The sequence below is a fragment of the Engraulis encrasicolus genome, chromosome 13 (genome assembly GCF_034702125.1).
Source record: "Engraulis encrasicolus isolate BLACKSEA-1 chromosome 13, IST_EnEncr_1.0, whole genome shotgun sequence".
NCBI classification, from domain to species: domain Eukaryota; kingdom Metazoa; phylum Chordata; class Actinopteri; order Clupeiformes; family Engraulidae; genus Engraulis; species Engraulis encrasicolus.
The window spans coordinates 32,021,041-32,037,345 of NC_085869.1; the positions used below are offsets into that span (position 1 = coordinate 32,021,041).

Consider the following 16,305-nt stretch of genomic DNA (forward strand, 5'->3'; position numbering starts at 1 on the left):
CACAACAGAAACATCAAATTCACATTGTCACAATGCATCATATGACTCCCAAGTAAAACTTTTCAGTTTTCAATTTTTTTTTAAAGAAAAGAAAGAAAGAAAAACCCAGATGTAGACATCAACAAATGTATCCCATTTTTCTAATATGATCAGCCTGTCAAACAGTCTTTGTCAATATACACTCAAGTACAAACTCGCCAGTGTTCACAGAATCATCACGAGACACCAAACTCATTCAAGTTACTCTACAACTCACCAGAGGATATATGGAATTGCTGTCAGTCAACGTCTCTTTTACTCCAGCCACCTGCTTCTCATCTCCTCTTTCTTTTCTCCCCCGCTCTCCTAAATATATATATTCATATTTTTTGTTGGCATTTTGTTTATATATAAAAAATCTGGGGTGTGGGTTGGGGGAGGAGGATATCCGCATGGGAAATGGATGGGTTGGGGATGGGGGTGGTGGGATTTGGTTTGGTTTGGTGTTTCAGCAGGGTAGCTAGTCGACCTGGCTACCGGACTTGGACCAGACCAAGATAAATTTCGGCCCAGGACTGTATCAGGCTCCTGGGCCACCAGGCTACCGGACCAGGCTACCAGGGCTGTCAGGTCGCCTGGCTATCTGAAGAGGCCGCCTGCTGCTGCGTCTAGACAGCCAGGTCGCTGGGTCGGGCCCTGACGCTGCTGGTCTTACTGGCCCGGCTGAGCCTTCGGGGGTCTGTGATCATGAGCGGAGGCTCGTGCATCTCCACAGTCGTGGTGAGGTGACCCTCCTCCACCCCCACCTCGGACTCACTCTTCGCCTGCTCCTCATTGACGCTCCCCCCACCCCCACCACCAGCCTCTTTGGCCTGCCTCTCCCTGTTGGCAGACTGATGGGAGTGAGAGGAAGAAGTGGAGGAGGGGGAAGGGGAGGCGGCTGCGGCAGCCGTGGCCTTCATCTCCCGAGTCTGCTGCTCGGTTGCCAGGTTGGCCCAGTTCTGCTGATCCGCCAGCCTGTGGTTGTTATTGTTGCTGATGTAGAAGGACGCTGGCTCGCGTCCAAGCTCCTCGTGCAGGGCCTCCATCTTGAAGTCCCCCACCGGCGGCGGCGGAGCGACCACGGGAGGCAGGTAGGCCGCCGTGCCGCCCTGCGTCACGTCCGTGTAGGTCGGCGGGTACCTGAGCGGAGGAGGGGCAGTTCTGGGCACGGAGCTCAGCGGCTCAGGGCCAGGGCCCACGCCCCGCCGTAGCGACTCGTGGTCGGGCCCGAACTCGTTGGTCATGCCCTGCTTGAGCTTCTTCCACCCGAGGTGGTAGATCTCCAGCAAGTTCAGCAAAAGGGACACGCAGGCTACCACAAGCATGAATATGATGAAGATTGTCTTTTCCGTCGGACGCGAGATGAAGCAGTCCACGACGTTCGGGCAGGGCCACCTTGCGCACTTGTACAGCGGAAACAACCGGAAGCCGTACAGGAAATACTGACCCAAGATAAACCCCACCTCAAACAGGGTCTTAAAAATGATGTTGAACACGTAGGTGCGCAGCAGCGCGCCACGGATGCGGATTTTCCCGTGCTCGTCTCTGATTGGCGGCTTCTCCTTCTTGCCGCCTCTGCCGCCCCCACCTCCTCCTCCTCCTCCTCCTCCTCCACTCATGTCCCCCGCGCCTCCTCCTGAACCGGCTCCGTTCCTGTACAGCAGCTCCTTCTCCTCCTGCAACCGGCTGGCCTTGCGGTGCTCCTCCTCCTTCTCCTTGCGCTTCTCCTCCATGCGCACGATGTGCAGCACATGGCCCAGGTAGATGAGCGTCGGCGTGGAGACGAAGATGATCTGCAGCACCCAGAAGCGGATGTGCGAGATGGGGAAGGCCTCGTCGTAGCAGACGTTCTCGCAACCGGGCTGCTGCGTGTTGCAGGTGAAGTCTGACTGCTCGTCGCCCCACACCTCCTCCGCGGCCGCCCCCAGCACCAGGATGCGGAAGATGAAGAGCACCGTCAGCCAGACCTTGCCGATCACCGTCGAGTGTTCTTGCGCGTTCTCCAAAAGCCGCCCCAGGAAACTCCAGTCACCCATGCTTCACAATTTCTAGCCTAGGGAGAGAGTACAGTCTAGGGGGGAGGAGTGGAGTGGACACAAGGAAAGGGGTTGAGGTGGGGGGTGGTGGTGGTGGTGGGAGGTGGCGGGGGGGTAAGGGTTTTAGGGTGAGGGTAGTTGGTGGGGGAGAGAAGAAAGGGGAAAAAGACACAATGGAGAGGAGGAAGAGGGGGAAAAGGATGTGAGGACGACAGGAATTATAACAAAACACGACAACAGCTGTGAACGCAAAACAGGAATACACTTAGACACAGCAAACGACACATTTTGAGCTCAGCCCGCGGCAATTTCCCCCCTCCGAATCGGACACAGCTCAGGCCTGCAGAGCAAGAGGGAACGGACCGTATTGTGGTCAGGCACAGAGAACGCTGAACGCTAACTTAGTTATATCTGTATAACTCAAACATACTTTCAACAGCCAGTCCGGTGACATTTACGGTTTCAACGTGTGTTAAAAAAAGAAAAAAAAAAGTCCCCGCGTTCGTTTTGACCCAACAACAGGTGTCTTTCGGATGAAAGGCACACAGTCTTAGACAAGGGAAAAAAATGGTTGATTGGTCGATCCCAAATTACATCAAATTGTGAGTCACCCGAAATGGACCAAGTTTACAAATACAACTTTAACCTACGCGGAATGATTTTAGCTAAACTCCTATTCAACTATCCATCAGATTGCTGTGAATCTGACATGCACTGTGTTAGCAAACCCTCTCCCTCATTCTCTCTCCTGCTCATTCTCTCTCTACAGTCACATATACACATACACACTCTTGTACACACAGGCACACACACTCACACACACAAGCGTACACACATACATTCTCTCTCTCTCTCTCTCTCTCTCTCTCTCTCTCTCCACACACACACACACACACACACACACACACACACACACACACACACACACACACACACACACACACACACACACACACACACACACACACACATCACCTGCTCGCTTCACTGCTCAGCTGGCATGTGCTGAGATCAACATTATAATGTTCAAAAACAGCCGTGACCATGGAGTGGACAGCATGCCATACTGGATACAGTTCAAACACTCTCAATCAAAATTAGGCTAAATGCTGGATTCAAACACACTTTCCACTCTCGATCCTGAACAATTCTTAAGTCTTGGAAGAGGACAAACAGTGACAACCATCATCACCTCACATTCTGTTGGTTTACTCCTGTTGGAATTGTGATTTTCCCCTCCCTTTTGAAAAACTCATCTAGGTTTTATTTCTAGATGTGTTGTTGCGATATCTCTGGTTTAAAGGATTTCCAGAGTATACCTAAAACGTCTAGTTTATAGACTTTGGGAGAAAATACAGTTTTCCATACTGTAAAATTTCATAATCAGAGCAGCCAAACATATTACCCAAGACTTTCCAGGGTTTTACTTTCTTAAAACCAGAATTTGAACTTTTTTTGCTTCAAGTGCCACTTACAGCAAACCAGAAAGAAATTGAAAAACAGAAAAATAATTACAACTTACTAAAATGATCTTGACTTGCTGGTAATAAATCCATCGACTAGGGTTCAATATAGATTAGAAACCTGAAAAAGAAATGCAGCAAATCACAACATTGCAGAATGAAGATGTTGCTGAATAATTTCAGACCCCAATATACTCAGAGCTCACACCTAATATTTTTCACTCTCGCTATGTCTATAGTTGTTTTGAAATTTTACCTTGCCATTTATTTGGATAAATGTTAAAATGTGTTATTATAGCATACTGTAAAACGTGAACTGTTTAAAAGTTTTGTTAGAATGTATTTTTAAAAGTTGCAAAATTTTCAGATTTACAGAAATGTTCCTTAGGCAAAACATAAAACTGCAACGAAAAAGTCAAGACACTGATATGAAAACCATGCTTACATAAAATGATCTCTTCTTCATCGGAACTCTGCTTCTGCTAGTGTAATCAATCACAGTCAATCCGCAATTCTGATCCAAAGCAACGCCTTGCGTCTTTTTAATTGGTATTGCTTAACTACTTTGGCTGAAAAGAGTATATATTTCAAATGACTGTAACTCCAAAATGCAAACTGCACTTTGTGAGAGCTCCATACAATCATTGTTTTGGGTATAGGCTGCACTGTTTTGTTAAACTACAGTTTTACGTCTTATTTTCTGTCTTGGAGACAAGACATGATCAAAAGTCCGTTCCCGCTCTGAGCCACCGTAGTTGCTGCTGTATATTTAAGTTTGGAAATGTACATGCGATGACAGTGCAGGTGTTAGTAAAACAATATACGGAAAGTGCCAGGTTTCCTTTGAGCGCATTTACAATTGAGGTAACCAGCCTTTGTTAGAGGCCTATTGTTAAATGACCATTATGGTCAAGGGGTCCACTGCACGTTTCTGCATAACTTGAATCTATTTGAAAAACTTGTAGACTAGCGGCGTCCATGTTTCTCATGCTCTCTTTCTGGGATGTAGCGGGATAGCAAATACTCCGTCCATCCAAATCATACCTTAAAGTGTAGCGGCAAGTTATCTATTGACAGGGATATCCGGACACTGGTGTCATATTTTGAGTGCGCTGGACAGTGTTCAGAATTCCCAAGGTAGCTGGATCCCTCCCCTCTCTCCTTGTTCCCAAATACTGGCAAGTCTGCCAGCTTACCCAACTTTTCCGAAGTCAGCAAGGCAGGATAATCGCACACAAACCTCTTCACCTGTGAAATCCAAAATAGTCCTTTCAAACAGTTCAAAAGTTATCTTTTCATGGCGAGTTCACAGCGGAGATTGGATTTCGCGACAAGCAGCTGCCCCCGGTGCCAGCCATCGCGCCTGTCATGTTGAGTGACCATGCACGAGCGAATTCAAAGTTATCATTCCCAACGCGTGCACGCCACGCCCCTGTCAACTAAAGTTGAATTATCTGCCAATCGTAAATATTAGTTCATGATATTAACAGTACAGTTGATATACTTACTACACGTACGTTTTTTTTTTTTTACTTTTAAGTACAACTTTTACGCGTGCGTAATGGTTAGATGGATAACCCGCGGTCGAAAGTGACAGGCTATTCTGTATGTTGAGAGATGGAATTCTGTTTGTCCGGCGGCAAAAAGGAAAGCAAAACCAACTAAGTAGCTGTTGACAAACACGCTGAAATAATTAAAAGGCTCTGTTTAACTTTTGAGCGTGGCCTACTTCAGACTAGAAACGCACCGCCCTCACCTGGCTGGACTGGGTGAGAACAAAAGCAAGACCAGCTCAAAACAAACCAGTAGCCATCCTCTAAAATTATCAAGACAAGGACACATATGTGCAAACATTTCCTTTAATTGTAGTTGCCTGTCTAACGCAGAGCAAGACATGCAATTTGTGTAATGGACTTTTAAATCAATGAAGTTCTTAAATTGCACATGTAAAAGCTGCATTTGTGGGTGTTAAGGTATGAAGTCAGCCATTCCACAGTATTGGATCACTGGCATCACATCATAAACTTTGGATGTCATTAGTTAGGACTTAGTTACCCATACTGTACCATGCTAGATTTGATATCCAGCCATGCATTTCCTCTTGGCTGTTATTCAGCAGCATTTGAACAAGCAGTCAATGAAACTCATACACATGGTAGCAGTGCTTACGTAGGCCTACAGTAGGACAAGTTCAGATGCAAAAATAAACACCCTGAAAAGTGATCCGCAGTGTGCCTCCCGTTTCGGGTGGGGCAACACAACTTCCACAAGCATGACTGTGCGGTGGTAGCACTGGCTGTGACCTGACCAGGATAACTGGGTGACTGGGTATAGCTCAAGTTCAGGAAAATGAGATGAGTAGACTTCTGCAAAGCCCAAAACATTGACCGCCTATTTATTCCTGACAAGGACTAACTTCAAGTTAATGTATTGCAGTTGGTCAATTTCTCTCCAATAAACATCCTGTTTTTGGTCATTCTCACATATGCTGTACTAGACGCCTCCGTTGTTATTTTAGACGACGACTCAAATGCACGCAATATGCATCAATTCCAAATTTCAGTTTAGTTTGACACAGAACACTTACTTGGAGCTGAGAATCATTGACAAAACTGGCAGTGCCTTTTAAAAGAACATGTTGGACAACTGAAAAAAATGACCCAACACATACCATTCCAAAGAAAGTGATGTTTATCTTTAAAGTGGCTTGCAGTATACAACAACCTTTGCCCGACATCAGTGATCAGACAAACTAAGCCTTAGTGACTAAGGCAAGAACTATGCATTTTAGAACAGACATAACATGGTGGTAAGACATAAAGCATTTCTACAAAAACATTTCAGAAGTTTGGCTTTTCTCTCCAGCAAATAAAAGAAAATGGCTCAACTACTGTGAAATGGCTATGGCTGAGAGTTGCCATTAGGTGTCGCTACAAGTCCACTTCACATGCTTAAATGTAAGGTCATGTAATTGCAATGGGAGAGGAAGGCATTCCACATCACCCAAGTGACCTTACAGTAATTCTCCTTCATGTAAACCACATAACATTCATTGCTCTTCTCCACACACGCGCACGCATAATCCATCTACACAAAAGATGGAGAAGCTAAAAACAGTAGCAACGTTGATTAATCCTTCACATAGGCCAACTCTTCCCACATCTGGCACTTGCAAATCTGAAGGCCCAATGGAAATGTATTAAAATAAAATTGAAAAGGGAAAAAAACCTAAAATGATCTCACTTAAAATACTGAATACTTCATGTAAAATCTTCATACACCTCTACTTTTAGAGGGGGGGAAAACAAGAACAGTGTCCTCCTCCTCCCCCCTAAAAACAAAAACAAACTAGTACTTCTTCACACCGCCTTGCCACTGTTGGACTCTGTGGAGGACGAAAGAAGCATCTCATTCTTTTTGTTCTGCAAGTAGGCCTTGTCCTTGTTGGCATTCTCGTGCGTGTAGGAGTGCTTCTTGCGGGCCATGCGTGCCGAGCAGCGCATCAGGGCCTTGACGATCAGGTACCCCAGCTCGGCCACGTTGAGCACCATGCAGATGGACGACGAGCCCACCATGAAGATGGTGAAGATGGTCTTCTCCGTGGGCCGGGAGATGAAGCAGTCGACCTTGTTTGGGCACGGCCACACCTCGCACTTGACCAGCCGTGGCATGTGGAAGCCATCATAGACGAAATAGAGCGCATACATGAAGCCGGCCTCAAAGATGAGGCGGAAGAACAGGCTGCAGGTGTAGGTCCACCACAGCGGGCCCGTGATGGGCAGCCGGCGCTTCTTCAGGCTCTCCAGATCATCGTCTGCGGGCTTGTCACCGCCGCGTGTGGCAATCAGGTCACGCTTGACGCCGCGCTTGCGGTACGCCACATGCATGGCCACCAGCAGCGCCGGCGTGGACACGAAGATCAACTGCAGGCACCAGAGGCGGATATGCGAGACCGGGAAGAAGTGGTCGTAGCAGACGTTCTTGCAGCCCGGCTGCTGCGTGTTGCAGGTGAAGTCCGCCTGCTCGTCACCCCACACGCTCTCTGCGGCGAGCACCAGGATGGTGATGCGGAAGATGAAGAGCACGGAGAGCCAAATCTTGCCCAGGGAGGTGGAGTGCTTGTTGACGCCACCCAGCTGGGCGTAGAGGGCACCCCAGCTCATGGTGGTGGTGGTGGTGGTGTTGGTGGTGCTGGCGCTCGGTTATATTGGTTTTGTGGTTGGTGTGGGTGAGGAGGGTGGCGGGTCTGTGTGGGAGAAAAACAGAGCAAGAGTCAAAATCAAAGCAGGCTTTGGCAATGCCCAGGACATACAAAGCCATTAAAATCGTGTTTCTCTCACCATCCCATCCAAATACATAGACAGGCACACAACAGTGCAAGACGTTACAACAACAGAACATATTTGAATGAGGAATATTGTGAAAAGGCAAGGTATAATTTCCTGCACATGATGGCAAAAATATTAAAATCATGATCACATACAAATGAGACTTTTTTAAAAAGAGGACCGTTTTAAGGTTTAGGCATTGGCTAGGCATGCAGACATTTTTATCCCTTTAGGCTACACAGTAAATTCTGCAGTGTTCATTTAACACTTAGAGAGTTGATTTGACATCATTTGGACTTAAATGAACTCTTTAAGTGTTGAATTAACACTGCAACATTTACTGTGTAAACACGCCATATGGAAAAACGAAAACACCATTGTGACTGCGTTTTAACTCCCTAATAGGGACATTTTTAAACGGTCATCAGAAACTTCCAAAAAAACTATTTACGTGTAAACAAGAGGCCTAACCCGTTACGTTCACAAAATACCCATGTGCGTGTAAACAGGATCTTAGGCGGATGAAAGTGACGACCAAATCAATGAGATTTAACCACATAGACAAGTATTTCAAAACAATACTGTAGCGTAATAGACTACTACACACAACTTTCAGGGCATTTCCCCCTTTCAACAAAAGTTAGTAGGCCTGATAAAAAATCTTTTTGCCTGAGTCAGTTGCCTAATCCTCCGCAGGATTGATGGCAGTTCCCGAAATCACAACTAATTAACCAAAGGATTCTGGCCAATTAAATTACTTGCCGGCTCAATTAAAAACACTGCATAGCGTCAAGCCATATCCAAAATCGAAGTAGGCTAGGCCTAGAGTTACACTGCCTGATGTGCCTTTATTTTAACCACAAAAATACATTGTTGCGCAGCCAACATGAGAAAAGCAAAACAAAAAGAAAAAAAATGAGCAGTAGGCCCATGGGGAAGACTTAAATAGGCCTAGCCTACATGAGGTGAAGCCTTCAAATGATTTGACATCATTAAGCTTTATCAACTGCAATCGTTGTCCAATTTAACAATTAGGAGTCCTATTTAGGGGCCGAATTAAATTACACTTTTGAAAATACAACCCCCATAGGCAATTGTGCGACAAAATTAAATGCGGATCAATTGTTAAATTTTCAAATTAACGAAGCTGACTCAGAGTTGATGATGGAAACCTGGACATGGCACCAATCACAGGTGAAACAAGCTGGCCTATGGATTCAAAAACGGCTATGAACTTACCTTAAAGGCAAAAACAAGTTTCAAAACGCTTCCATCGGTGAAAAGTTAAGTTGTTCCCACAAGAGAAAAGTCTAGTGTGTCCCCGCTGTAGGAGCGGGAACTTGCGTGACAAGACAGCTTCTGAACTCGCCTCACCGTGAGCACCTGAGTTTTGTCTCGAGGATGATCACAAGGGGTGGAGTCCCCACTCCCAGAGCAACTAACCGGTTGGTGGAAGTTTCCGAAAGACGGCAATTTGAAGACGCAAATTCAAGACAAGACTTGATTAACAGGTGGCCCTCATCGCTATTTAAGTAAAATAGTTACTGGGCGTGGCTGATTTGTTGTCATCCTTTCACTGAAAGGCCCATATTCATGTGTGAATTATATCAGACATGACATGAACATTCTGTCAGCTACACTTTGTACACAGGCCTACAAAAAAGTGTAGACATGCTGCCCAACAAGTGCACTTTCTTCAAAATAGAATGGGCCAAACCAATAATGGGTTAAAAACACACGAAAGACAGTCAGACAACACAATAATGCCATGATTGTTTATTTCAGTTCATTCAAACACATTTTTTTTATTAGAAAGACTGTAAATTAATACTTAACAACTTAAAACTTAACAAGAGTATAGGCTAATCACTGCATTAATTCCATTGAATCTATTCCAGTGCTTGGCCGTCCGCGTACACAGCAATTGAAAGTCAGATTTCATTTCATTGTGGTCAAGATATCCAGGGGAAAGAGCCCTTGAGGGCTAGCCACAGTGAAGTCACAGTAAAGTAAGTGTCGATGTGGCTGAGAGGAGGCCGGAGGTAGGAGGCTGGCCTTGCATACTGGCCTGACTACAGGTCAAAAGGAGGTGGTGGAGGGCTCAGGTGGAATTTTGTTCGGACCCCACATCCTTCTCCTTCTCCACTACCTATGGGCAGTCATGAGTAAGCGGTTAGGGCGTCAGACTTGTAGCCCAAAGGTTGCCAGTTCGACTCCCGACCCGCCAGGTTGGTGGGGGGAGTAATTAACCAGTGCTTTCCCCCATCCTCCTCCATGACTGAGGTACCCTGAGCATGGTACCATCCTGCCGCACTGCTGCCTTGGGGCGCGCCTTTGAGGGCTACCCCCTTTCACAGGTGTGGAATAAATTCAATTTAGTTGTGTGCAGTGTTCACTTGTGTGCTGTGGAGTGCTGTGTCCCAATGGCAATGGGAGTTGGAGTTTCCCAATTGGGCTTTCACTTTCACCTCCTGTCCGCACAGGAACCCCTTTGCAAACCCAGCTGCTATCATCCACCAACCTCCTCGTCTGTCCAGAGACCAAAAGTGCTCTTCCCAGGCCAGCCTTGCACCCCCCAACCCCCTCCATCCTACCACACCACTCCCTCTCACCCCTCCTCCTCCACTGCCCTCATTGTGTGCGACCCCTGCCATGGAGCCAGCCTTAAAACCCCATCCCATCCTGAATCCCTTACATCCCCCATTTCTCCTCCACTCCCTCACACCCCCTTGCCTCCTCCGCTGCCCTCCCTATGTGCGGCCTGTCATGCCATGGAGGGTCAAGCAGAGGTCCAGCGGCCGTGGTGAGCTCACTTCTTCAGCTTGGCCAGAGCCATGAGCAGCCGGTCTCGCCTCTCCCTCCTGGCGGAGAGGTGCTCCTGGTCAGCAGGAATCAGGGCTGAGATCTCCTGCAGACAGACAGGGACAGAGTAAAGTGTGTGTGTGTGTGTGTGTGTGTGTGTGTGTGTGTGTGTGTGTGTGTGTGTGTGTGTGTGTGTGTGTGTGTGTGGCGTGGGGGGGTCGGAGTAGGGGATCAGACAAAGAAACAACTTTTCATTATTTCCTTGCTTTGGGGTAAGGTCAAGTACATAAGGGGGGTCCTTCCAGCAGTAGCTTTTATTACTTCAAACTATCCACAAAAAAAACCTAAGCAGTAAAAAAGAATAAGACAGGAAAAATGAATGACAAAAAAGTGGACCTGTGTGTTTGAAATTACTGATGTGAATTTCCACCAGACATGCCAGACTTGTTTCATGAGTTGCGTCAGCTTTACTGTCCTCCTACCTATTCTTGCGACGACCTTTTCTGTCTGTCCATTGTTATTAATGTGAAATGGTGACTAGGGTGCATCAAACGCCCCAACGTTTGAAAATCCTACTCTGCTTTAGCGAAATTGTTCCTTTGTATTAACATAACACCCTTGTAAAATCTTACCGATTTTGGTTGATGTTAAAGGGTGGCACAATATGCTTGACATTTTGAATGGCAGTGGATGGGCGATTTTAGCCAAATCCTTGAAAAGTGTGTTTTTACACTATTTTGTTCACAACTAAAGAGAATCATTTGGAAGAATGTACACTGTGCAGGAAATGGTCGAAAAAACTGCAACTATGCTGCTCATTGAAACTGGGGTGCCTATTGCAAAATTTAATCTTTACATGAAAGTTTACTAAGTAATAAACAAATATTTTCTAGTAAGATCCAAGTACAGTCATTTTTGCAGCTAAAAATGGCTATTTTGGGAAATTCAAAATGGCTGACCATGGAGAAGACCCCCTCCTTTTCATGTATGAAAAGTGCAATTTCTCCAGTCATAATGAATACTTAGAATTTGATGGTGGTGGTCAGTATTCATGACAAAGGTAACTTTAGTGAATGGGCAGCATGAATTCTGGAAATGAATAACTAAAAATCTCACAGTGTCCCTTTAAGGCCTAAAATTACAGTTTCTGAATTATAGACTTTTTTAGACCCCGCGGGAACCCTGGTAAAAGGAGCAGTCAACTTGACAGTGGAGAAAACTGTACTCACAAGCTCAGTCTCATTATCATTTATTAAACCATGTTCGCAGCAGATGTGTTTCGGCCCTAAAGGTATCTTCAGTGCATAGTTGTATGATTGCTTAACCCATTGACGCCTAAGGCACCTGCAAAAAAGGGTGCTGAATATTTGAGCCCTTTTAAAGAAAAGCTGCCCTCAGCCTATAAAAACCTAAATATCTCAGCTTCTTAAGTACATAAAAATATGCACTAGGCTGCATTTAAACACTAAGACTCTTATCTTTCATTAGAATGTGTTCATTCATCTCAATCAATCAGAGATTTTTTAATAAAGTTGTCTCAAATCTCATGAGCCTGAATGTTGTGTAATGCAGCTCCAGGCGACAGGGCCAATGTTCAGGCATCAATGGGTTAAGGGCCAACATGTGCCTGCGGTGGACATGGAGATTTATTAAAAAATAATAATGAGACTGAGTGCAGTTTTCTCCACTTTCAGTTGACAGAGCGTGTGACATGCCATTCGGGTTTCTTCTTTTGATATCCTTCATTTATTCTTATGCAGTACACTTGTCATTTACACTCAATTCTCATAATAACAGGTCTTGTATTGGATTTTATCGAGTGTCTCCGACAGAATTACCGTTACAACACGTGACGTCTGCAGAGTTTGCCACCGGCATGAGGAGTTGTATTGAAAAGCACAGGAACTGAATATTGTTAGATCAGTGCTCTGTTCTTTGTTGGAACCTGTGTATGTAGGACTTAAGAATGCAGATGTCCTGCAAAATACCCGTGTCAGTTAATGCTATGATGTTGCTGATCCCTTAGCAGATAAACTACTTATTAAAATGACCAATGTTGGCATGCAGAACGAATACATGGTAGGACTTTAATGGCACGAATAGACCAGACGTGTCTTTAGTGACTTTGGCGACTCAAGTAATTGACTTTGTATTGAGTCGCTGGCGACAGAGGAGACAAAGGCGATTTTGGCGACTACAGGTGACTTGAGTGACAGTTTGTTGTTGGACTTCAGCGACTATTATGCAAATGAGCCATGATGCGGTTCGGCATCATTTGCAACGTTAGAATGCTTGCATTCCACTTTTAAAGGGCATACTCTGTCGCTTCTATTGCTCTTCCTACAAAGTCCAGCGATTTTCTGCCGTTTGATCTTGTCGCCGCCAGTGTGTTCGCCCGCTAACTTTCCAAATCCAGTTTGTCTTCCTCTGGAAACACTAAGATTGACACGACATGCTATAAATCTGGCTTTTGTGCAGATACACACACACACACACATGCATACCTTGGTGACCTGGGCTGCTGCCTCTCCTGCAAACTCAGGTGTGGGTCCGAATGATGACAGCACTCTCCTCATGCCCACCCGGTACCGCTCCAGGTAGTCCTCCATGCCTACATATGCACACACACACACGCGCACACACACACACACACACACCTAGTTAAAACCTAGTATCCACCTTATTACCTCACCCAATAAACCTGACCATTTCACCGTTTTTTTTTGTTCTACCACAGGATTTCTGGTCTGCTAGTTCCTGTTAGGCTGTCCATGGCCCTCCTGAATGATTTATCATGAGCAACTGCTACCCAATTAGTAGTGGTGCCACCCTTGTAACCGTGGATAATAAGGTGAATAGGAGGGAGCTGTGGCACATGGTACCAGACCACACATGGGCTCTGCACCCAGGTTCGAATCCGGCTGCAGTCATTTCCCAACCAATCTCCCTCTCTCTCACTTCCTTCACTGTCCTATCAAATGTCCTATCAAATGCAGTGAAGATGTTACTAGGACAGTGTTTGCCCTCTGTATCCTCTGTAAAAGAGTATTTGAAAAAAAATAACCCTAAGTTTATTTAGAGACTTCTAATGGCATGTGCCCCTTCTGCTTCCAAACAGATGATGTTGCCAGTAACAGTTGTTATACTGCACTCTGAATCCTGACTCAAAAGGAGGGATGACTTGGAGGAACAGCATTCAACTACCTGACAAAGTCTTGTTGTCTAGTATCTGATCGTAACACACAAAAAAATACAATAGCAATTAACATAACGGAGATCTAATCCTTAGCATAACTGTGTAGGCAATTTCCTAGTCAAACAAGATACACTATGTCCTGGGCAGGGATTGTTGCAACCATTTGTGCATTTTTTGCCAGTTTGTTTTTCTTCTAACACATGGAATGACACAGCAGTGCCAATGGCTGGGTTTAAAAGGAGGACGCTTGTTCTTGTTGAAGTGGAGAGTGCCCAAGCACGACTTGAGGGCTTTGGCACTCTAACGGTGAATGGGCTGTTCAGTGAAACATCAGTTAGTGCAACATTCCAGGACAAATCGATGCCCTCCATGTATAGACCATGACTTGGAACATGACAATGCATATATTTGGAACATGACATGACCATATCTTAAAAAAAAAAAACTCAAGGCAACTCTTGTAGGCAAAGGCTCAACCCAATATAGCCGTTGCTATTGTTGTTAGAACAGCAGTGCCTGTATATGGATCAGCCATGTATATATCCCTGTGTGCCTTTCAAGGGTCACAGGTCTGTAAAAACACTCCAGGACAAATTAATCTTATTGCAAGAAAAAAATTCTAATGTTTTAAAAGCAACAATGCAACCAAACTAATCAATCTTATTTCATGTACTTACACACTAAAATAACAGCAAATCTGTTGGAACAGTTGCTGTTGCCAGTGGACAGGCAGCGCAACCACCCATCCATATCCATCCTTTCAATGGCTGCATAACAACATCTCTTCTTTCTCACGTGGCCACACAGAGGCCACAGGGCCCCGGGGTCATTCCCCAGATTTCACAGGGGCCTGCGATATTCACCACGTCTGTGAGGTCGCCTCTTCCCACCCATCTGCCCACGCTAAACACACGTATATGCACATGCGTACCAGTCGCCCACCCTGGGCTAATAACCTGCGTCTTGCCTTGTCCCTCCTCACACATTCCCGCTAGCTCCGTCATACACACAGATCCATATGCACTCAGCATATGTGAGCAGGGCCACTGTGATTGGGCCCGGGACAAAATCATCTCAGAGGGCCACCACTCTCAATACGTAGCACGTACATAATGTAATGGGGTCTCAGTTCTGGGGGCCCCTTTCCCCTGGGACCAGGACAACCAACCCGCTCATCCCGCCTCCCCTGTCGGCAGGTCTGTATATGAGCTGCATCAGTGTGGTATGTGGAGCGGTTTAAAAATGAAGGAGCTGGATGGTATGTGATGGAATGGTGTAATTTTTTTTTTTACATGAACACAGAGTAAAGAGATGGAGGGAGTGGAGCAGGATCTGTTACGAGATCATGTTACTTATAGGACTTGGCATGGCAGTGCTCTTGGGGCGGGGATGAGAGGTAGCAAGCAATGCCATTTGTATGTATGGAGTATGGAGGAGAAGAGGGAGGAGAGTGTTGCTGAGAATGTTGATTGTGTGGTTGAAGTGGACGCGATAAGTGAGGAGGAGAAGTGGCAATGCTGGGGCTGCCGTTGGAGAAGAACAGGAGGAGAGGAGGAAAAGGAGATGGTGTTGGTATGATTTGCAATGAGAAAGAGAGGGGACGAGGAGATGAACGAAAGGCAGCCATGTCGTTTGTAAGGTTCAATAGGAAGGAGGAGGAGAGAAGACAGAGGGAGTAGTAATGTTGTTAAGGCAGTCAAAAGAGAAGGACAAGAGAGGGGAGGAGCAGCAACAAGGTTGTTTGTGAATAGTTGTTGTTGGTGCGCTCGAAGAGGAAAAGTGCATGTAGGAGGACACTTGACATGCCTTCTGGTGTGTTGAGGTGCATGGTTAATGAGGAGGAGAGAAGGAGAGAAGATGAGGAGGAGGAGACGGGGGAGAGGAGGAAAGGTGGCAATGTTAATGTAGTAGAGTTACTCTTGATATACCATGAGGTGAAATGGTTTAGTTGAAGAGGAGAAGGAGGATGAGAAGAGAAAAGGAGGAGGAGGAGGTTGGTGATTCTTGACATGCCTTGAGGTGCACTGAGGTGAATGGTATAGTCAGTGAGGAGGAGGAGGAGGAGGAGAAGGGGGAAGAGGAGGAGTATGTGGCAATGTTTAAGTAGTACAGTGACACTTGACATGGCCTGTGGTGCATTGAGGTGCATGTTATAGTTGAAATGGAGGAGGATGAGAAGATAGGAGGAGGGTAGGAGGAAATGAGAGGAAAGGTGGAAGTAGTAGAGTTCTTGACATGCCTTGCGGTGCGTTGAGGTGCATGGTTTCTATGGGGCCGATGAAGGCGTAGCGCATGCCCAGTCCCTCCGTCATCACCAGGTCTATGTCCTCCACAGAGATGATTCCATCCTGTTTAGGAGACACAAACACACAGAAGTGGCACAGAAGGATTATTACATTCATTTCCATTCATGCCAGGTACGGTTAGTGCTTTTTAAAAAGCACATTAGCCTGAAGTAC

The 16,305-nt window shown here is 45.9% G+C and overlaps 3 protein-coding genes across 4 annotated transcripts in view; all 3 read right to left on the minus strand.

Annotated features, from left to right (window-relative positions):
- Positions 1–642: 642 nt before the first annotated feature.
- gja3 (gap junction protein, alpha 3) lies at positions 643–4,878 on the minus strand. Of its 2 annotated transcripts, none has more exons than XM_063213709.1 (3): positions 4,565–4,878; positions 3,580–3,641; positions 643–2,092 (listed from the first exon to the last, which is right to left on the minus strand). In XM_063213709.1, the coding sequence occupies exon 3, from the start codon at positions 2,055–2,057 to the stop codon at positions 648–650; it is 1,410 nt and encodes a 469-aa protein (XP_063069779.1). In that variant the 5' UTR covers positions 2,058–2,092; positions 3,580–3,641; positions 4,565–4,878; the 3' UTR covers positions 643–647. The 2 variants fall into 2 exon arrangements, with proteins under 2 accessions (XP_063069779.1, XP_063069780.1); XM_063213710.1 differs by lacking the exon at positions 4,565–4,878 and adding an exon at positions 3,966–4,174.
- Positions 4,879–6,193: 1,315 nt separating this feature from the next.
- On the minus strand, positions 6,194–9,294 carry gjb8 (gap junction protein beta 8). The gene is made up of 2 exons (XM_063213711.1): positions 9,088–9,294; positions 6,194–7,766 (listed from the first exon to the last, which is right to left on the minus strand). The coding sequence occupies exon 2, from the start codon at positions 7,681–7,683 to the stop codon at positions 6,880–6,882; it is 804 nt and encodes a 267-aa protein (XP_063069781.1). The 5' UTR covers positions 7,684–7,766; positions 9,088–9,294; the 3' UTR covers positions 6,194–6,879.
- A 314-nt stretch (positions 9,295–9,608) lies between these two features.
- Positions 9,609–16,305, minus strand: part of cryl1 (crystallin, lambda 1) — a 31,317-nt gene continuing 24,620 nt past the window's right edge. Inside the window, 3 exon segments of the mRNA XM_063214569.1 lie at positions 9,609–10,756; positions 13,155–13,261; positions 16,086–16,194. Of these exon segments, the coding sequence (XP_063070639.1) occupies positions 10,658–10,756; positions 13,155–13,261; positions 16,086–16,194 (315 nt within the window). The 3' untranslated portion in view covers positions 9,609–10,657.

Coding starts and splice junctions, on each gene's coding strand:
- gja3 (XM_063213709.1), bottom strand. CDS start 2,057: ATGGGTGACTGGAGTTTCCTGGGGCGGCTTTTGGAGAACGCGCAAGAA.
- gjb8 (XM_063213711.1), bottom strand. CDS start 7,683: ATGAGCTGGGGTGCCCTCTACGCCCAGCTGGGTGGCGTCAACAAGCAC.